Source organism: Crocodylus porosus, unplaced genomic scaffold (assembly GCF_001723895.1).
Source record: "Crocodylus porosus isolate Cpor-Errol unplaced genomic scaffold, CroPor_comp1, whole genome shotgun sequence".
Taxonomy (NCBI): domain Eukaryota; kingdom Metazoa; phylum Chordata; order Crocodylia; family Crocodylidae; genus Crocodylus; species Crocodylus porosus.
In genome coordinates, this window is record NW_017728886.1 from 153,378,081 (window position 1) to 153,400,400 (window position 22,320).

The following is a 22,320-nucleotide window of genomic DNA, read 5'->3' on the forward strand; positions in this document are numbered from 1 at the left end:
CCTCATTCTGGTGTAAAAAAACCCAAAAAACCAGTCTCGCGCTTGCCTGGTAAGCACATGAAAATTTTGCCCCAAAACATGCAGAGCTTTGCATGGGAAGGTTTGAGGCCAGGAAAAAGCTCCCAAGTGCCCCATGCAACTTGCATCAAGGAAAAGTGAGGGGGACTGGGTTAGGGCAAGGAATGATGCCCTTTGGGACCCCAGAGCCAGGGCAGAGGCAATGTTCTGAGCACACTTGGGGGTAGCCCGAAGGGTACCCAGCTTCCTGTGGAAAAAGCATGCTGCCTGAAGGGTGCCTCCCCTCCTTCACCCAGCCTTGGGAGATGTGTACACTTGAGAAGCCCTGTGGGGCTTTGCACAGAAAGTTTTGGTGCCAAAAAAAGTGCCCAAGTGCTCCATGCTTGGAGATTAGCTTTGCATTGAAAGATTTTGCACCTCAGCTCTTTGAGCGCCCTATGCAACTTGCACCCAGGAAAAGAGAGTGGCAGAAGTGCTGCAGCTGGGTGTTTCTTGTCTTAGAGCACCACCTGGCAGTAAGGTATGACTGAAAGGGCGTGAGGGTAAAATTGTTCTGACATGCCCTCTAGCGCTTTTTACTAGTCATAGTGTAATAAGCCCTTACGTGGTAAATCGTGTCCACGTTACTTATTTAGCCGTCTTAAATTAAGAAAGAAAAATTAAACCAGGAATATTTTTAGCAACTAAATGCCAAATACAGGTACAAGAGCCCTAGGTGACATTAGCACACGTATTAATAAAAGTGCGCTCTGTTTTCAGAATAATTCATGATTCTAAAAACACATTACTACACAAGTTACCCCCTTTTTTATCTTAGAAATATAATTGTTGTAACTGTAGGTAACGCCTCATATATTAGTGGAACATTTCTATACAGGACCAATAGAACAGGTAAGTGTTCCTCTCCCAGGTTTACATTTTGACTCCGTGTGTAGGTGTGTGATTTAGTGGACCTGATCTTTTCCTCCTGATCCAGAGTGGTCACTGTACACATCCTTTCCACAGTGAGCATATGCATCGCTGATCCACTTACAACTCAAAAACCAATCGAGTCAAAAAGAGGGAGTCTTCATCACGATTTTGTTATCCTAAAGTTTGCAAGTAATTGCATATGTTTATTTATCAGCACTACATGCAGTTTGTTTCCTCCAATGGCAGCTATTTACAATGGCAGTCCTATGGAATATGTTTACAAGAGTAAATAAGTTTTCCATGCTCTGTATTTGTACAGCAAATATCAGTGGAATGCATGGTTGGCCACCTATTGAAAACTGTGCCCTTTGTCAATGGCACTCAATTAGCTTTCCAAATGAATTAACTAGGATGCCAGATAGAAACCTGACTTTAGTGATGGACCATATACCATGGTTGATAAGACTACTTGAAATGCCTTTAAAGACTTTTCACATTTTTGTTGGGGGGGTGGGGGAGGATAAAAGTCTTTTCTCATTCTAGCTATTTCTAATAGCCGAGTCCCCAAACTCTATGATTCATTAAAGACAGTCAAGCCCAATTTTAATTGTGTATTTTTAATCACTTAATTGTTTAATTTCTTTAAATCCATGTAATCTTTGTCTGGGGCCAAAGTTTATATAACCTGTTATGCTTCTGGAATAAAAGAAACTCTAATAATTAAGTCTGGATTGACACAAATCAGAATGTTGGCAAAAACTGGGGGAAACAATGACTCATTCTTTATTTCAATTAACAGTTTCTCAGTTTCACTTGTAAACAGTGAAATCCACAAAAAATAATTATCACAGAAGGAGGAAAATTACTTCATTCCAAGGTTTAAAAAAAATCATTGGGCTAAAACAGTAGCAGTATATAGTAATATATCTTAATGAGTTGAATAAGCTCCATTCATTCATCCCTTGCTAAGAAATTGTTTTCCTTTTTTGCTTTTTATTGTATTGTATTGTATTGTATTGTATTTTACTTTATTTATCCATATATTTAAATAACTTTGCTTGCTGAGCTTACCAATTTTGTTAGGGCAGAAACATTTTTGAGAGAAGGGAAACTTCTGTATTTGTACAGTATCTTGAAACTAAAAGTGTCAAAAACTAAATGCTGTGCTTCATCAAGTTGGCTAAGATGTTTTGTCAGAGGAAAAAAGTTTTTGGAAACACAGATAAGGGCATAATGTTGATAAAGTTTACCTCTTTTTCTCTTGTACTGTGACTCAACTGCTCGAACCAGCATGGGTTTGCCTTTTATGTTCACCCATGACAAACTGAAGTGAGCCTTAAACTGCAATAAAAATAATGGAATCAAACATAAATAATAGTCAAAGCAAATCTGCTTATCCTGAAATGAACCAGTTTTCAGAGTATGAAATCTGAAATACTGGTGTGCCAATTCATCTCCAGCTCAAAATAGTTAAGCTGTGACATGTTCTTAGTATTCTTAAATCAAGGGTTTGTCTCTTTCCCCATGGCTTCTATCGTTATTGGGGATGCATTTAGTGAGCACAAGCTAAACAAGACTAAAATATCCTTTCTGTACATCTTTTTACATACTAAGAATGTGCAGTACTTGGTAAATATATATGTGTTTTCAAATAGGTTGTCTATTTTATCTAATATTTTATTATGTTAGTTCTGTCTTTGAAAATGGTCCCTAAGCAGAAGTAAAATTTGCCTATGGTGATGAATGATGGTAGGTGAGGATTCAGACAACTCTCCAGCAAAGTGTTCGGTTTTTGAAGTTAAGTGTGTGCTTGAATAGCCCTACTGATGTCACTGGGAGTAGACCTATGCTGCAGATTAAGCATCTGTTTCTGTACCCTACTTGATCAGGACCCCAAGTTGCGTAAATAATAGGGTGGCTGTCTCTAGTTACTGCAACCAAATGCTGGACTTTGTGTATATGTGCATGTGGCTTTAATTAAAAAAAATTGCACCTCTGGATAGCCTGGCATAAGGATATTACATAGTTTCCAAGCATCATCACTGTTGCATAGTTTTACTATCCCTCCCACTTTTTCCTCCATCCTTGTGTTCTCTCTATTCTTGGCTTCTTGTAGGAACAAGTTACCTCATTTGATTTATTCTGCTATGTTGTTGTCTTCCCTCAATTTTCTCCTTTGCAGTTTTACTCTATAATCTATACTACTACTTCTTCTGCTTTCCCTTCTTTGCTGATTTTGGTATTAAACTTCATAGTTCATTTTCTTTTTATAGTTTTAAATTTATTTTTAAATATCAAAGCGCATTAGTTAAAATACTTTGTTTTATAAACAGTTCAGTTCTCAACGTTACTTATTCCTTTTCTTAACATTCTGGAGTAGCAGTGCATTTCCAGAAAAACAAAACTGCGTTTAAAAACAGTCTTATTTTTAGAGCTAGTGATGCAGTGGGTTCTCTTAATTAAGCAGGTGTGAATAAGATTGAAGAATTACCATTTAGTTTAAACTTGTGTGTGTGTATAAAACGAAAAAAGGCTTAGCCTTTTCATTTAGACGAGATCGCTAGACAAGGCTGATGCTGCCTTGAGGATGGGTGGGGCTGGATGACCTCCTTAGGTCCCTTCTAGCCTTATTTTTCTACAATTCCATGACTGCCATGTCACAAAAGTAACTTTGTTTTTCAGGTCCTGGGATGTTCAACTTGAAAGAGAAGCCAAGTGGTCCCATATTTCCTAAAATGCACATATAATTTTTGAGCATGATTACCATGAATACAATGTATCATCACAGAAACTGTGTGAGCAAATGCATGCTGGTGTCTAAGATGAGTTGCTCTAAGGTGGCACATGCTTTTTTTGGCTTTGTGCATTTCTCATAACCAGTACTTTATTGAACAACTTACTGCTTATTGTGAAAAGATTTTTTGCATGGTGACTGGAGCCAAAATAGTAGTAGGGATTTTTGCTTTTTGTTTTGCTCTGAACTTAGATAAGAGGATTGAAGCTTGTATTGCAGGTGAAAGCCGACATGAGGCTGAAATCAGGCAGACTTACAACATGGAATTTCTTTTCAAGGGGTGGGTTAGGGAGGTTGCACCTGTGTATTCTGGAATAACAGAAGTCAGGGAGGATTCAATGCCTGACCAATCTTCAATGAAATGCATGTATTCTCTGTGAGGAAATGAGGCTCTGCCAGCAGAAATGGAAATGCCAGAAAAACATATGCAGTACTGGGGGAAAAAAACAAAGCATTGTAGCACTAAATGTGCATGGTGCTTAGTTTAATGCATCATAAACCTTACACTGGTTTTTCTTTTTTTCCAAAAAATGAATATAAGGGAAAGCCTATAAGTATCTATAGCTGCCAGAAGGTTTAGAACCAAGGCTGTGTGAAATGGGAGCAAATGGAACTGCTTTTCTTTTTGCAGGTTTAAAGAGCTATTAAGTAGTTGATACAAGCACAGGGAAAATGCTTTGAGATGATTTGAGGTGTAGTTGAAAATGCCTCTGTGTATGCCCTGGAGCAGCAATCCCAACCTTTTTTCCCCCATTGTACACTTACCTAAATAAAAAAGAACTGCAGCACACTGGACGTGGGGCGGGAGGGAAGGGGGTGGTGGTGCACAGCCAGCTGGACACCGACCAGGGGTGGGGGGTGCGGCCAGCCAGAAGCCGACGGGAGGGGCTTCCCGGCAGCAGCAGGTGGGAGGTGGGGCTCTAGCCAGGCAGGGGGTGTGGCTCCAGCCCAAAATGTCACGGCACACCTGGACTTGCCTGATGGCACACCAGTTGAGAAACACTGTCCTAGAGCTAGGGATAGACTTTGAAAAAGCCGGAGCCTGAATTGATTCAATCTTTACAGGTTCATCTAACCTGCAAAGATTGAACCAATTTGTAAGTGAATAGACATTTAGGAGATGCAGTCACATGCTTGAAGTGGCTCAGGCTAGAAGATGAGGTGCGCTAGAGCAGCCCTCCCTTGTCTTTGGCAGTACTAGCAAGGCTGCAGGGAAGCTGACCAGGGCATGGCCAGGCCCCTGGCAGGGATTAAGTATGATTGCAGAGGGGTTTAAACCCCCACCCTGGCCTTTGGGGACCCCAGCCAGGGTGTGCCTGGAGGAGGAGAGGGAAGCAGCCCTTACTAGGCTTGTCCCTGAGGCCAAACACCAGGTAGGGCGGTGCCTCAAGCAAAGGGTGGTACAGGGGGAATTAAACTCCCCCATCTCTAGGTGGGAATAGGACATCAGCTCGGGTCTGCCCAGCTTTGCCTCCTGCTCCGGCAGCGGGGGTCCTGGCCAGAGCTGACTGGCATGGCCCTGCTATCCACTCATAGCACTCTGTGCACTGAGCAGAAGTCACTGGACTGAAGGTCCTCTTGCCCACCCGGAGTGGTATGGCGTAGCTGTGGCAGCTGCAGGTGAGGGGAGCAGAACAGCCTGCCTGTCCCAGGTCAGCCAGCAGCCTTTGATGTGGCTGAAGCTGCTGGATGCTGCACAGGGCAGGAGGTGTGGTGGCAGGGGCTGCAGGTGGCTGCCAAGCTTGGGACCCATCAGTGCCTCTGAGTCACCTGGGCAGCCCACTACCTGGCCAGCCTGTGCCCATGCTGCTAGGCCAGGCTGTTACAGAGCTGCAGCCACTGGGTAGGGCCCTGTACAGCTGCCTGCGGCCTCATGGCAGCCCCACCTGCCCTGGGAATGGGGAGCTGGGAGCAGCCCCTGCCCAAGCTGCAGCCCGCTGGGAAGGGCCTGGCCCCTGCAGTACAGCCCCAGCTGACCCCTCCACCTTCACTCAGCAGTGTCACCCGGCTCAGCCCCAGCTCTGGCGAGGCAGGCAGATGATGGGGCCATGCTGGCCAGCTCTAGTCACACTCCCTCCCCTGTCACGGGAGTGGGGAGGCAGGGTGGGAAGAATGGATGGCAGGCTGCTCCGCCCTGGTCATGGACCTGTGCTGCCAGTGGGACAGGGGATGGAGGGGGAGATTGAATCTCCCTTCCTCTCCCTATTTGCTTCAGCTTGCATGGGGGGGCCCTGACAGGGGCTACTACACCCTGGCCAGGCAGACCCCAACTATGGTCCCCTGGTGGGAGAGGGGAGGAAGGGAAGGGGGAATAAGCTCGCTTCCTGCTCCCTTTGTGTTAGGGAGCCATGCCTGCCAATGTCTGGCCACGTCCTGCTCTTCCTTTGGCTAGCGAGCAGAGGGGCGAGGCCAGCTGTGCTGTCTGAAACAGGCAGCCCAGCCCAGCCCAGCCCAGCCCAGAGATGAAAAGCATGCTGGTTTAAGTGATTATAAATTGGTTTAAACCTGTAACAGAACAGTAGTTCAGTGCACATAAACTAGTTTCCAAATGGCTAAAACTGGTTTGAGATAAATCTGACTGAATGTAGTATCAGACTTAACTGATTTGCGTCAAACCGGTTTATGGAATTTCTGTCCGAGACCTCTTTCTGGTTTATGTTAAACCGGAGTCCCCCAGCATCCCAGCATGCTTTTCAGCTCTGGGCAGGGCTGGGCTGTGCTCTCTGCTTGAGACAGCAGGGGTGGCCTTGCCCCTCTGCTCTCTAGCCAGGGTGGGGGCATGGCCAGACACCAGTTGGCATGGCCCCCTAACACAAAGTGGGCAGGCAGAGGGTTTATTTCTCACTCCCTCCCCTCGCCTACTGGGGGACTGCCTGGCCTGAGCCCCAGGTCATCCCCTCCCCTTTTGCACCACTACAGCAGCAGGGGTAGGTGCATGGCCAGGTATCAACTGGCGCGGTCTTGCCATCCACCTGCCTCACCTGGGGCTGGGGCTGGGGCTGGGGCAGAGGAGCTGAGTTGGGTCGGCCCATAGGCACTACTGAGGGTTGGTGTGGAGGGGCCAGCAGGGGCTGGGCTGTGGGAGCCAGGGCCCTTCCCAGCCAGCTGGGGCTGTGGGAGCTGGATTGCTCCCCATGCCCAGGCTGGGCCAGGCTATCGTGGAGCTGCAGCTGGCTGGGAAGGGCTCTGCCCCCATGGCCCAGCCATCCCAGTTTGCTCCTGGCTCTCTGCACCCAGGCCAGGCCAGACTCTGTGTGATGCTGATTCTGTGGCTCTCTGACAGCCTAGCCTGGTCCAGCCTGGGTGCAGGGAGCTGGGAGCAAACTAGGCTGGGCTGGCCCATAGGAGTGAAGCCCTTCCCAGCCAGCTGTGGCTCTGTGACAGCCCAGCCCAGCACAGCACAGCACACGCAGGTGGAGGTAATGCTGCTGCAGCTGCAGGTGGGTGCCTTGGCAGCCATACTGGCAACATGGAGCATGCCCGTGGCTGCCTGGGCTGGTTCAGAGGCACCAGTGGACCCAGAGCCTGGCAGCCACCCCCTGTGGTGGCTTGTGTTCCTGCAGCTGCCTCTGCTGTGCCCTCTGCAGGGTGCTTGCTCTTCACAAGCACCATGTACGGGGTGCATCAGTGGTGGCTGTGGGCACACAAGCCCCCATGGTGGGCGGCTGCCAGGCTCCGGGCCCACTGATGCCTCCAAGCCAGCCCGGGCAGCTGTAGGTACATCCCGTGTGGCCAGTCCAGCTGCTAAAGTACCCACCTGCAGCTGCAGTGATATTGGCTCTGTACTGCTGCCCAGTCAGCCACTGACCAGGTGCGCTGGGCCAGGCTGCCATGGACTTGCAGCCGGCTGGGAAACGCCCTGCCCCAACAGCCCAGCCTGGCCTGGTTTGCTCCCAGCTCCCCACACCCAGGCTGTGCCTGCATGGTGCTTGTGTGGTGCTGCCTCAGAGGCTGGGCCAGGCTGTCATGGAGGGCTCACCCCCTCTTCCCCCACCATAGGGATGGGGAGGGATGCCCTGTGCAGCGCTGCCTTGAGCTCAGGGCTGGAGGGTCAAGGCACTGGGCCCCACTGTGGGGAAAAAACTGTGTTTCTGGCTCCCCATGCCCAGGCTGGGCTGGCCAATCAGGGAACTGCTGCACCAGGCTATCCTTCTCCCCCCATTTCCTCCCCCACCATGGGCTGGTGGGGGCAGGGCTGGCCTGCCTCTACTCTTACTGTTCAGTGCCAGCTGTTGGCTGGGGTCTGGCTATGCTCCTTGCCCCCTGTCCAAAAGCCTAGCAAGGGCTGCTTCTCCTCTCCCACTCCAGGCACAGCAGGGCTGGGGTCCCTGAAGGCCAACATGGGGGTTTAAACTTCTCCCCAGTTAGGTCTCCTGCCGGGGCCTGGCCATGCCCCCACCTCCCCAGCTCAGCTTCCCTCCGCCATTGCAGAGGGGAAGGTAGGGCTCACTCTAGCACCCCCTGGCTTCTAGCCTGGGCCACTGCAGGCATGTGCCTGCATTTCTGGAATCAAAAGTGAATGTCTATTTGCTTGCAAATCGGTTCAATCTATGCAGGTTAGATTAACCTGCAAAGATTGAATCAATTCAGGCTTGGGCTTTTTGAATGTCTGTACTTAGCCTAAAGGTTTAGTTTGTGAATCCTTCAATACAAACTATCTCTTACTATGGATTCCTAAAGTGCCAGGCATAATGTAGTTTGGCTAGTTGTAAAAGCTTATCGGTACTACCATCTATATATCCTAAAGCTAGGAGAGGAGATGATTAAACTGAAAACTACCTGTCATTTACAGAAGTAAAATGCACCTAGTAAACTTGGAAAAGACCATACTTTTGCAACCTAGAAGGAGGAGAAAAACTGTTTTCCCAAGGAGTTGTCATGAATGCAGCTCAATGCACAGCTACATATTTAATTTATTCTCTTACACATTAATTTGTTTTGGTGATCTCTTATGACTAGGGTGACCATATAATTTTACAGAAATCCAGGACCCTGCTCAACCCCCATCCCCAAAGTCCCAGGCAGGTGGGCAGGGGCACAGGGCACAGTTCAGTGGGGCGGTGGAGACTGCCTGGTGCACCATGCCACTCTGCCTCCCCACCAGATTGTGCCCAGCACCCCTGCAATTCCAGGACTTTTGTTTCAGTTTTCACCAACTGCCCGGGACCATCTTACAAAATCTAGGACTGTCCCTGCCAAACTGGGGCATATGGTCACACTACTTATGACCCCCCATTATCTTGTTTGTTTTGTGTAATAGTCGGTGCTGTCAGCCCCTTAGAAATCTAATGTTCTTCTCAATTGCCAGTTAAATAAATAATGCATGCCTATGGTCCAGTCTAAACTCTATGCAGCTGATAATGGCTTTTTTGGAAAGTGTCAAGATATACTTTGAAAGTAGATGACCAAGGAAGAAATAAACAATTTCAGGTTAAAGATTTAGCCAAAATGACATTTATTCTTCCACCCAAGAACTCTGGTTTAGTAACATTAAAGCAGTTTTGACTAGGATTATGACTTAGGCAGTAGTCTACATCCATAGATGTGTAAGCTTGTTGTAGAGGTAGGCAGATGGGGAAGTTGAGGCACAAAATGACTTCCACAAAACTCTGGAGAGCCAAGAGTAGAAAGCATCCTGGTGTCTGAGACTATCTACCTCTAAATGCTAATTGGGGATCCTAAATCCAAATCTTTATTTTTACAACTAAAATTTCCTTTGTGAGGCTTTGAAAACCCTGGCAAAAGCGTAATTCCTGTAGGGCCTGCCTAGCTGAAAGGAGCTGTTTGAGTATCAAAACAGTGTCTTGGTGTCTGCATGTTCTGATTACTAAAAAAAGAAAAAAAGAAAATCATAACTGTCCCCTCTTCTTTGGTAATTGTCCCACTCAGAGACTAAGTTCACAGGAAAAACAGCTGAAGGCTTCAGTCAGACATTCTGTTGCTGATTACACAAAATGACAACACCCCGAGGAACCAGAAGCAATGGGAGGGGGCACCTTGATTGGCACAGTGAAGATTTAAAGCTAAGTTGCCAACTCAAGAAGCTTCATATTCCCAAGGCATCTTGTATGTGTTTCTTCCAGACAAACTGTTTAGTTAGCTAACAGTTTGACTTCCCTGTGTACAGTTAGACCCAGACAGTCCCTAATTTATATAATTAAGACTATTCACACTGTAAATGTCACCAACAAGCCCACAACCCCCACCAGCACACAAAACCAACAGCTTTTTGCCATGGCCAGCCAGATATTATCACATTACAGTTGGTATGAAACTTCTCTAACCTGAGAACTGTGAAGAAGAATGTTATTCAAATGGGGAGGAAATCTGCAGTCTTTTTCCTGGCAATTGACTTTTAGGGTAGGTGCAGATGTTACACTGCCATGACCATAAGGTTCAGCCATGTGCAGACCTTATACTTAGGTTGATCTAAGTGCCAATGTGGGAGGTGCATTTGGGGAGGTTAGATTGGGAGGTTGGGGGTGGGGAATGGTCAGCCTTAATTAGCTGAGAGGTGCAGTAAGTTAGATCGGGCACAGGTTAGCCAAGCCTACCGAACATTTGTACAGATTCTGAGCGCAGCCCTGGGACTGGGAAATCCCATCTGCTCACCCCAGCCCCGGGCCTCTACTTTTCCTATCCCCTGCCCTCACCCTGACCAGGCTATTTTTAAGCCCCTGGCCTGCCACTCCTGAACAGATACCCCTCCCTGCAGACTTAGCCTCTCCCACCCCACACCACCCCATCATAACTGAGTTGCACTGAAATCCCAGGGCAGCTCCCAGTACCAACAAACGTGCACTCTGTAGCTAAGTGGCTTATGGTAAGATGCATGATTGTAAATCAGGTGCTGGGAATATCTGCATGTGGCCCACCAAACATGTGTGCACCGTTTTGGAGACCAGCACCGGACTGCAGTTTTCTTATTCCCACCGTACCCTCAAGTTTAGTCCTCTGATTCCTCCCTCCACCCCAGGACAAAGCACCCCAACCCACTAGCCCCCCCTGCTAGTCCCACCCACCTCTCCCCCAATCCTGACTTGCTGGGATTGTGTTCCTAGAACGGCTCCTGGCACTGGTCAACATGTGCAGAAGTGGGACCTGGTCTACAATAAAGCTACTTAAAACAAGTGTGTGATTGTTGATCGGGTCCCAGGAATGTCTGCATGTGGCTTTAAAGTGCTGTCACCTGACTCCCCTAGCAATGACAGTGGATATCTCAGATCAGAAGAAAGAAATGTTTTTGTCAGTATTTAAAGCCTAAAAACGTTATATACATGCTGACAGGACATAGAATGATTAAATATTTTCCTTCAGTGACACTGCTTTGTTTTGCTTTTGGCTCTTATTTCACCAGTAGCAGACATTTTACATCCTACATTTACTGGAAAGAAACCTTCCCCCACCCACTCACCCCACACACTGAAGGATGTAATAGCAGTATTAATCATTTATGCAATGCTAAAAGCTGAGCATGGTCATTCACAGTAGGCTGAAGGTATGACCTTTGTCTTACAAATGTCCCAGGACACTATAAAACTAAATGTGTCTGATATATACAGACTACTGTTATAGTCTGTTGCTGAGAAGTTGGTCAGTCACAGTGATGTAAGTGGAATATGCTTCCTGAAATATGAGCATCTTCTAAAGTGGCTGTTCATAATGTTGTTGTTTGACAGTAAGCGTTCCTTGCGAAATGCTGATTCAGCAAACCCAGCAACTGTTTGCAGGAAAGGGCCAGTTGAAACATGTGTCTCATTTCAAAATAATTCTGAAAAAAAGTTTTGCGAGCAGCAATGAATTCTGCAGGTGATTATCTTTTATTGGACCAACTGGATAGTTGGGATAAAGTCAGACAAGCTTTCATATGCATAGCATTCTTCACCAGGAAAAAGGTTAGGAAATTTTGGAACCATCTTATTTTCCACTTTAAAAGTAGTCAGCAATGTTTATGAGGGTGGGAGTGGAGAGAGTTCCTTTTTTAGTTTTTTAAATTAAAGTTAGTTTATGGCAAGAAGACAGAAGAAATGTTAATGAGTAAATCTTAGACATTTCTGCAGAAGTTTTTTTTTCCATTTCTTGTACTGGTGTCTCATTCTGTCAAGGCCATAAACAAGGGAGTTCCACTGGCAGATTTTCAGCAGTGCACTGGGATTCCCCTCCCCCACCAAAAAGACTGTAGCACTGATGTAAATATTAAACTAGACCTGTTGCTGATCCAGAATCTTGAAATTGAGACCAATGCAATGTTGTGGAGAAAAGGAATCCTTTTTTTCCCTGTAGATGAGGTTAACTTGTTTTTAATGATGATTGTTTGCATCTGCTCAGAGGTTTGGAATGTTAGAAGCAGCCCCGGTGGGATGGATTAGTGGTCGGAGAGCAGGTGATACGATCAGAAGTACGCGCTGACTGTTATCTGTCATGTTTATGACATGGAGATCACTAGTGCGTACGTGGTTTATATGTGCGTCCTGCAGATGTACGTGTTTCTGTAAAGATACATGTGCATAAAGCAGCTGCTTAAAAAATGTAACAAGTGTTCTCAGTCAGAAATTCTGTGATTTTTTTTCCCCTGTTGCTTCAAAAGCACTGCAGTATGTTACAAAATATTGAGCTGGAAAAATGTTAAGAAACTGAATTCTTGAGAGAACAAGGCTGAGACTTCTGTATGATTATTTCATACTTTTTGGCTCCTCTGATTTCCATCTAGCATTGAACCTCTCCCCTTCCTCCCCCTTCCTCCTCAGCCCCAGGAGGCTACCATGACCTTACTACCCACCCACGGTTTCCATGTTACTGTCAGCATCCTTACACTTGACTGATGAGAAGTATGTGATTATTCAACACATCATGAAAACAGCTAGGGCAATTGAAGGAGAAATCTGGAATATATTTATAGAAATCTGTAAACAGTCATTTCAATTCAGTTATTCAATGCCGTGCACACATTAGCTTATTAGCTGTTGAGCTGTCAGATATTCTTTGGTTTTTTCACCTCTTTTAAAAATTACCAGGCACCAGCTGTATTCTCCACCATTTTGTATTTCATAACATTCTGTTTACAGAACAATTTCTGTCTTGACTGCAGTAATGGAGAAAAGTGTGTGTGTGTGTGTGTTTGTTTTTGTTTTTTGTTTTTATGCTTACACCTTTTCATTGACTTAAGAGGTTTGACAAGTAATGATTCACTGACATTCCCTCCAGGCTAACAGGCATCTTTAGCCAATTTTAGCTAATGCATCCATATAATTCAACATGGACTTTAAATAGCAACACACATGAACACAAGAAGAAAGGTGTGAAACCCTTTTGGAAAGACAAATAATGCAGCAGTGGAACATTCATTGCAAAGTCTGTTGTTTTATGCAATAGTCAGGTTTTGCACTCACCACTGCATGATTTAACCACATTGGTATGATCCCATCGAGGCTCTTGGGGTAAACCAGCTCTCTGTTGTAAGTATACAACGTCCAGAAGGATATAAACACAAACTGGAACAGAAGAACACTTGGTTTTGCTTGTTTTTCAGAAGAAATGGAAAAATAGCTCATATGTGAAAAATGTGAGACTGTCAGTTAGAATACATTAGCAGGGGCCAACCTTTTTGGCAGGTGTGCCACAAATTAAGCCCTGTACCCTCCATGAGTGCCATTCCGATCCCCTTCCTCTGTCTAATCTGCTGTTCTGTTTTCTGCTCCCTGCGTGATCTGCTGCTGCTCTTTCTGCCCCCTGCCTTATCCGCCATGGTGCTGCCTGTCCCCTGTGTGGTCAGCTATGTGCCACACACAGAGGCTGCCCATACCATTTGTGGCACACGTGCTTTAGGTTGGCCACCCCTGGCATAACTGCTACAAAACTGTAAGCAAGAGGACTTGCCACAAGACAGTCTGCTTTGGCATCTATATAAGAAACCCTTCCTTTAAGGTATAACCTGCTAACTCCGGAATTTCCCAGGAATACGTAACTATAATATTTTGCCTGTGGAGTTTTGTCTGATCTCAAATCTCTAGGCTATTAAGCTAAGCAACATACTCTGCTCCATACAAGTTAAAAGGAGATACGAGCAAGACAGGTGGATCATTTAAATCTTGCCCTGTCTTTAAAGTCCAAAAAATTCATTCCTAAGCTGCTGCTACACAAGGAAGCTGCATCTTGGGCATCCCATCAATATGGTAGGATTTACAATAGGAGGATTTACTGGGGACACAAACTGCAATATCAGCTAACAATACCTGAAAGCTCATTTGTGCTTTCTTGGTTTGCATTTAGGTTTGAATACAAGCTGTCCATATTGTGGAACCATGGGCACAAAAGGTTGGGGAAGTGGTTGCCAATTCTGAGCACGTGTTTGTTTATAACCTACATGTATACTTGTGTGCAGCCCCTTTGTGCCAATAAACCCAGAAAGTATGGAAGATGTGACGGCAGTGTGGTAAGGTGCCAGTACTCAAGAGACTGGCTAGTAACTGAGAAGCTCAGCAATGTTCCAGTGCCGCAGTCACAGGAGTGGTCTCTGAGCTCAGCTGTGATAGGGTCAGGTTCTGCACCCGTCACTCAAGCTATGTAGTACTTACTCTTGTGAGCGTGTCATTGATTACAATCTGGCCTATAATATGCAGAATCTTTTGGTAGACTAACTGACTGGATGTGAGCAAACAATCCAGAATGGATCTGCTGTAAGTTGTTATAAAATAATGTCATTTAACGCTGATTCTCTTCTACATTTTAGGTTAATTTGCCAGATGGGGAAGGGAATGTGAAGATTTGATGTCTTTTAAGGTCCTTCCCATGCTCTTAAGGCCTGCACTGCCCTTTAAAAAAGAATGCTTCAGTATAAAATGTCAACGGCTCTGTAGGAAATAAGAGTAATACAATGCCTGTGCCTGACTCTCTGAATGTGATGGATCTGTTTTGACATTGTCCAGGTTGTGGAAGGGACTTGTGGACTGGCATGTCTGAACATTGTCGGTATTCAACCATCAGCGTGGCTCATACGGATTCATTTATCTGTTTCGTGTGCATGTGTGAGTGTGTGCATGCACAATTATGATTATATACATTAGTTACTTACTGTGGCCACAGGGAAAGCCCCAACACTGAAGAGAAGGTCTCTGCAGGAAATTACGTACTTAACAGTTCGCAGTTTCTTAATTAGCCTCAGCACATCAGCCAGGAAGGAGACCCCATAGAAAATAGCCTGAAAAACCTAAATTAATTACAGCTAATGAGGGAATCTTCATCCAGTTTTAATTAGCACGTTCTTCAGTGAACTCAATTCTTGCTCTTCAGGGAGCTGTTTTGTTGGTGAACTACAAGTCAGCACGAGGGAAATAGCTTTTGGCTAAATCTTCCTTGCTAACTGAAATTGATTAAATAAAGTAGTTCAGGGGAGAATTTTAACAATGTCTCAGTTAATGGACTGTGGAGGAAAGTGTGATAGGATTCAGACTGGGAGTGGAAGAAGGACACATTGGAAGATACCTCAACATCACAGTGGAGTGATGGAAGAAGGCGACACTGCAAATAGCCAGATTTGTTTCCTGCATAGCCACATTGCAAGGCTTCTCACAGGGGTGAGACAACCTGGTACATCTTGGGTGAGGGCACTTGTTAGAATTCATCTCAGGGCTGTAGCCAGTTCAAAGCACCCTGAAGAAAAAGGCTGTTAAGGCAGCGAGGGCACTATGAAAAGAGCTGTTCTGCTTTGAACCTGTTTCTGTGGAATTCAGGAGGATGAAGGAGCAAGTGTTCGCTGACTTGGTACAACCCTTTTTTGTGTGAGGACTCAGTGGCTGAATTGCTTGTGGCAAATAATGTAATTAATGATTTTTTTTCTTTTTGGAATACGCAATTCATCTAATCAGTTATTTGCAGAATGTTCTCAAATCATATAGTTGATTAAAAACAACAGCATTTGTGAATACTCTTACACAGGTCATCAAATAATTGCATTTCTAAAATAACTTTTCTCATCATTTAGTCACCTCTGCTAGTGTTCCCTGGTGCACCATACTAATTTGGATATGCCAGAGAATACAGACTGAGCCTGTCAGAAGCTTTCTGCCCTTTGTCTGCTAGCTTGTATTCACTATTCAATCAGAATGCAACTCTCTTAAGGTACCTGGGGGGGGGGAGGTACTATTGGGGGCGTACCGTTTTAAGACGAGTTTGTCCCCATGTGATGCTGGGAAATTTAGTGTTTTGCACATGCTGAACCAGCTGGCACAGTTGAAATGGAAAGATATTGTATAACTTTCAGAATGACTTCTTTTGCCATGATCTGTCTGAAATAGCTATTTATTTAGAGTTGTGTGTGAGAGATGGCTAAGGTTAGACTAGTTACTTCAGACTGTTCACAGGAAATCTTGGGGCTGGTGTTTGGGAGGGGACAGAATTAGGATAGTACTTTAGTGTTAGAAAACGCTACATTATCAAAAAAACTGAGTAAGAAAGGAGGATAGGACATCAGCTCAGTCAACTTCCACTTTTGCTTTTGAGAAAACTCTGGAGACTGAAAATCAGAGATGAAGAATAGATATATTAGACTCTCAATACCTTTGTACTTTGTGGCATGAAAACATGTTAGATGTTATTGAATACACCCTTGCAACGCTCCGAGGAGGTAGGGAATAATTGTTGTTCTTATTTTATAGCTCATGTGTGACTCAGTTTCCTTAAAATGCTTTATTCAGGGTCACACCACGTACATGGCAGATATAGAAATGGAACCCAAACCAGCTGACGCCTGGCACGTTCACTCAATTACCAAATTATCCTGATTCCCAAAGAGGGCAAGAGGGTTATCAATACCGTTTTCATTAAAAATTAACATCCCTACCATTACACAGAAGGTAGTTTTCAAGTTTAGGATGCTCAAAAAATTATTTCAATGTGTTAAGTCTTTCCCCATAGGTTTTAAGGTCTATCTTATAGAAGTTGAGCACTTTAAATAAGAGCCAGAAGCTATTTCACTTAATCAGAAACTGTCAATCCTCTGGATCATGGTCTATGCATAAGAGGTCTAGTCAGGTGCCTGATAAATCCACTTGTACAGTGACTTTCACACTGAGACCTTCAATCTATATGCCTAGGCAAGAGTATGGAGGAGTGAAGTCTCCCCAAGCCCCGCTTTAGGCCACTGAGACAGAATCCAAAGACCTGTTAGGTGTCTAATAGAAGTGTCTTCTGGGAGTGCCCCCAGAGGTTGCTCTTGGGGGTGTTTGTGTGTTAGGATCTAGAGAGTGCTGGGAGCATCCTCCCCCTCTCAGGTTCAGCTTGGGAATATGTGGAGCAGATGCAGGTTGGCAGGGGCTTATTTTTGATGCTTTCTTGGCAGTGGCACCACACCAGTGTAGACATCCCTTGAGTGCAGTCTTATTTTAGGGAGCTTATGTCCCTGAAAAATCATTTAAACATCTGTTTTTGTAGTTGCCCTTTTATCTTAGCCCGAGCTCATTGAAGTTAGCCTTTCTGAAGTCTAGCACTTCTGCCCTACTAGTTATCTTTTCCCCACCTTTTGCCAGCCAGTGAATTCTAACAATTGGTGGTTGCTTTTCCCTAGGTTACCCTGTATCTCCAGATCACCCACCAGGTCATCATCCCCTGTAGCATGCACTAAGTCCAGTAAGGCATTTCCCCTAGTGGGACCATATACCTCCTGTGTTAGATGAAAGTCGTGTATGCTGGTTAGGAACCTACATGAATGGGCAGATCTAGCTGATTGCTCCTCAGAGCAAATGTCAGGGTAGTTTAGGTCACTATGACAACCATGTCCCTTGAGTGTACTGCCTCTGAGAGCTGCCTTGAGAATTCGAAGTCTAGCTCATCTCTTCTGGTGTGGCAGTCTGTAAAAGACCCCCACTACAAGTCCCTTTCACCCCAATCCCCTTGTTTTCTGACCCACAGTACCTCAATTTGCCCCTCTTCCAATCCCATCTTAACTATTGAAGATATGTATTCTGCCTAGCATAGAGAGCAATGCCCACCCCCCCCCACACACACCCTTTCCCTACTCTATCTCATCTATACAGCCTATAGCCCTCAATGCCTACTGCCCAATTGTGGGTAGGGTCCCACCAGACTTCTGTTAACCCAACCAGGTTGAAGTCTTTGTTTGCAAGCAGGAGTGTGAGTTCCTCCTGCTTGTTCCCCATGCTCAGTTAAGCATTTGCTTGCTGGTTTGGGGCCATTTGTCAAGGCTCTAAAAAAGAGTGAGCCTTTTTTAGAGCCTTGAACAAGAGCTTTTGCCCTTTTAGCCTGTGGTAGTTACAGTCTACACAGTCAGCTACAGCAAGCAATCAAGTATTTTCTCTTTACTTTAAAAAGAATGTGAAGTGGTTGGATGAGGCTGGTGAAAGACTGGTGATGCATGATGACTAATCACTTATAAAGCATCTTATAGGCATTCCCCATGTGAGAGGGGCATGGTTCCCAGAGGATGAGACTATTATTATCTCTTCGATGATGAGCTCTGCATTAATCATGAGACAGGGATATACTTTGTGTGCCCCCCTCCACCTTTTTCAAAATCAATTAAAACAAACATTTGGATGGAAAAGAAGCAGATGGTCCCAAAACATCCAAATTCTCAGTCTAGTAATTTTCCCTGTCATTCACAGGAGATAACAATAATATCTTCCATATGGAAAGAGTATGTGTGTGTGTACATAAGCATATCCATATGTCTGTCTAGTCGTCTCCTGTCCCCCCCACCCCTCCATGAACTTCATCTAAGGATCCCATATTTGAGACATACAAAAATTTCCCCCTTGGCTCTTGACCCTTATATTTAATTTAGTACTTGGTGTGAAGCCAAAGTACCTCTATTGAATTAATTGTCTTTGTATTCGTGTTCTTTAAAATTGAATTTGGTCTGCCTGCTGTAGCTTTTTCTTTTAAGTTAGGAATGAAGAAATAACCAGTTACGGTCGTTAATGACATCATTGGAAGTGGCTTAAGAGAGATAGAGTTATGCTAGGAATAAATGTGCATGATCTGTTTACAAGTTGGGAGAGCCATTGTAGGTTTTAGAAAGCCAACAGCTACCACACTTAGAATTCTGGTAGTGTTGCTCATCTTGGATGGTTCTTGCCTGTGCATTAAAGGCCCTCACAAGGTCCACCCTTGCTTAAATCAGTTGAACCTTATTTTGAAGGTTTAAGCAGAACTTTATTGGTTTACTGGGTTGAATTTTACCCCTTCGGTAGAGTACAGGAGTGTCATCCTGCTATCACAGTTACCCTGGGGACTGCACCTCTGGGGCATGGCTATCCAAACACCTGGCAAAAGGAGTTTCCATTGGGTACAATCTCCCCAAATTGGGGGGGGGGGGGCGGTAAAATGGGGTAAAACCTACTTTAAACTGGAAAATGGAATGCACCTAGGCTAATTACTGAGTCCTCCCTGCTGCTTCTAAAGCAATCACACATGTACCTTGACTTTCAATTCCAGATGTGAGCCTTCAGAAACTGTGGGACATTCATAAATTGGTCAACACACCCGGTAATTGTAGATCTAAAAGATCCCACAAAGTATTCTTCCAAGAATGGAATTAAGACTGGACATATTCTGAAAACTAATGATTAGCCCTGAGAGAAGGAGGAACCATTGACTAAGTCTTCTAAACATACTACTGCTTTCTATAGCCATATTTAGTGCTATAATAAGTGTTTTAGAAATTCTTATAAACTAGCAGGGAAGACCTGTTTTTTATTTTTTAACTTGTCTGGCCAGATAGACCAGATGAAAAATAAAGCATCAGTGGGAAAGACAATTTGCATCTTTTGACTGGACGTATTTCCATTTATTTCTGCCTATAGTTCATTTTCAAAGGCAGCATTTGGCCAACTGAATATACTTACTTCCCAGATTGAGAATCATAAAAAAGACAGCTTTTTCTTTAAGGTGGTATAAATCGAATGTCTCTGACTGTTAGGTGGGATGATCAAAATTTTAGTACATTTGTATATATTCAAACCACAACATTTTGAAAAATGTGCAATATGTATTGGATTGATTTTAGACAAATAGAATTTGGAATATTTAGGATGGTCAAAGTAATTTCAATAATGAAGTATTAAAGTGTACTAAACAACTGGGAGGGATACAAATGTATTTTCAGATGTTTAGTGATGTTCTTAATGGAATAACCTATCTTTATATGGAAAGCAACTTTTACCTAATATTATGTGCAATAAATGGAATCTCTCTTCTTGGAAACTTTCAAAAACAGGTTAGATGGAGCCTTGGCTGGGGTGGTTTACTTAGGGCTGGTCCTGCCTTGAGCAGCGTGTTGAAGTAGATGACCTGGGGAGGTCCATTCAGCCCTACTTTTTATTAACTGATTCAGGCCTCTGTATATTTTTGTACTGCACAGAAATCCATTCCTTCCTTTTTTGTGTCCTTGTGACAAGGTATTTAGCAGAATTTACAGATTTGTATACAAAATATGCTTGATCTATTTGATCTATGCATTCAGTAATTGATGAATGAAAACCTGTGATCCTAAGCATGCTTATGGCTTTTTTCTCCCATTCAACTCTACCTCCTTGGGGAGGTTCTGGCTGCAAATAACAGGAACTAGGTGGATGAGAACTAACATGAGAGCAGGAGATTCCTTCTTGTGCAGATCACACAGGAAAAATAAAAGTGGAGTACTTGCGAAAAGGAGAGCAAATGCATACTTCAAGATAGAGCTGCAAGTGAACTGGAATTTCTGTCATGAAAAATTCACATCTTAATATCCTTAATTCTGAATTGGCAAAGGACATTGAAAATATGAAATTTCCCACAGACCGGATTTTCAAAAAACTGATATCTTTGAGAAACACAAAAAGGGAATTTTAAATAACTCTTGGCCAGTCAGCTGAACAGTCAATGAGCCAGATAGCTGCTGGAAAACAGCAAGGTAGGCAAGCTGGCTAGATAATTAGCCTGATTTCTGCAGAACATTCCAAAGGATTCCATACGTTCTCCTGCAATGTGTTTCCATTAAAATAGTGTTTTCCAATGAAAAATTCTTTGATTGAGCTTGGGCAATCTTTGAACTTTATTTTTTGACCTTCAGGGACTATAATTCCCACTCTCTCTTAAGCCTTTTTTGTTTTAAAATGGTACAGAATTTGATCCTTGGCAATTATGGTGTTGTCAGTTGTGTCCAAGCTCTGTCGAGCTTGCTTTCATTAACTATTTTTGAATAAAATACATAAAAAGAGCCAAATGTGTGCAATGCATATCCCCGAGCCCTCCCAAATTCTGCCCCATGTTTTGCAAGTATGGGAGGGTCATCCCATGACACGACTGTGTGACTCTGATCGAACTTGGATGGAATTTTACAAGAGGATGAGGTGGGTCCAACTTTAATTTTCTTCGAGGTACTGGTAGCAGTACTTATTTCTATTATGGTAGTCCCCAAAGACTCCAGTTAGGGGCAGGGCCCATTGAATTCAATGTTGTACAGGCATAGAAGAGGCAATCCTTGCCCTGAAGGGCTTGCAGTTTAAGGACTGTTTTCACAGCATGCCACAAAACTCCATTATGCAGTGGCCCAACTGCTTAAAGAAAGGCAAAGCATAGGCAGGACCAGGACCACTGCTATGCAAATTCTGTATGCCATTTACTGCAACACTGACAAGATGAAAGGACTGAGGATGCATTTCCTGCTTTCCTTAAAGCAAGCCAGCATGCTGGCAGTGACTGTACTACCAAACCAATAGTTCTGTTCGAATCCCCTTCATAAGTCTCCTCATCTTCTCCTGGAGACCTCCCACACCCACTATCTTCTCACAGCCTAACTCCTCGTACTGAGAACTAACATTGTTCTCTAAACAGCAAGTCTTCTGTTTCATTTTGAGTAGTAAGGTGTGCAATGTTAGTATTACTGTGCGATACTGAAGTATATTATTGTCAGTATTTCACAGTGGAATTCTAGGAAACCTAGAAAACAACTGGTAGAACTTAAAAAACATGCAATGACATGGCGCTTATCCCTAGATTTTTTTTTTAATTCCTAAACTATTTTTTAATTAAGTACATGCTCTGAAACCTAGTTTTCTCACTGGATTTTGCATAATCTTTCTTTATTTTGTAGTAGATACAATCCAACCTAGTTGTAAATAGGTACCTGCTCATTTGGGCCGGGGAGTCAAAGGCAACCAGACATGATGCCAAACACATTGCTCTTCTATGTGCCGTTGGCTAGAGAAAACACAGGACTGTCACCTCAGTAGTCTGATGAGCTTCAAGACTAGAGCAGGTGGACTTTTACTACCACTCCCCTTTTTGATAATTCTGTTCACATATGGTGAAAGACTATAAGAAGCTCTGCTAGTATGCTGCTGAAATTGGGCATATTTGGGGATTTCTTGGGCCTAATTGGTAATCATCCCATCCCCCTGGATAACATTCACCAAAATTCTGCGTCCTTAATATATACATTCTGTTTTATCTTTCTTACAACTAACTTCTCTCTCTGTCTCAATGATGAGGCAATTCCAACAGTACATAAAGCTTAGAAATGTTGCAATTTATCACATAATCTTTATGCATAAGCTTGCAAATAATCTTATAGCATGAACATGGATACCTATTAGGTTCCT

General features: G+C 44.1%; 1 protein-coding gene across 1 annotated transcript in view; it reads right to left on the minus strand.

Annotated features, from left to right (window-relative positions):
• ADTRP (androgen dependent TFPI regulating protein) overlaps positions 1–22,320 on the minus strand; it is a 46,618-nt gene that overhangs the window by 23,982 nt on the left and 316 nt on the right. The window contains exons 2-3 of the mRNA XM_019543307.1: positions 14,796–14,930; positions 13,114–13,215 (exon numbers count right to left, since the gene is read on the minus strand). Coding sequence (XP_019398852.1) covers positions 13,114–13,215; positions 14,796–14,930 — 237 coding nt within the window. The remainder of the gene's footprint in view (positions 1–13,113; positions 13,216–14,795; positions 14,931–22,320) is intronic.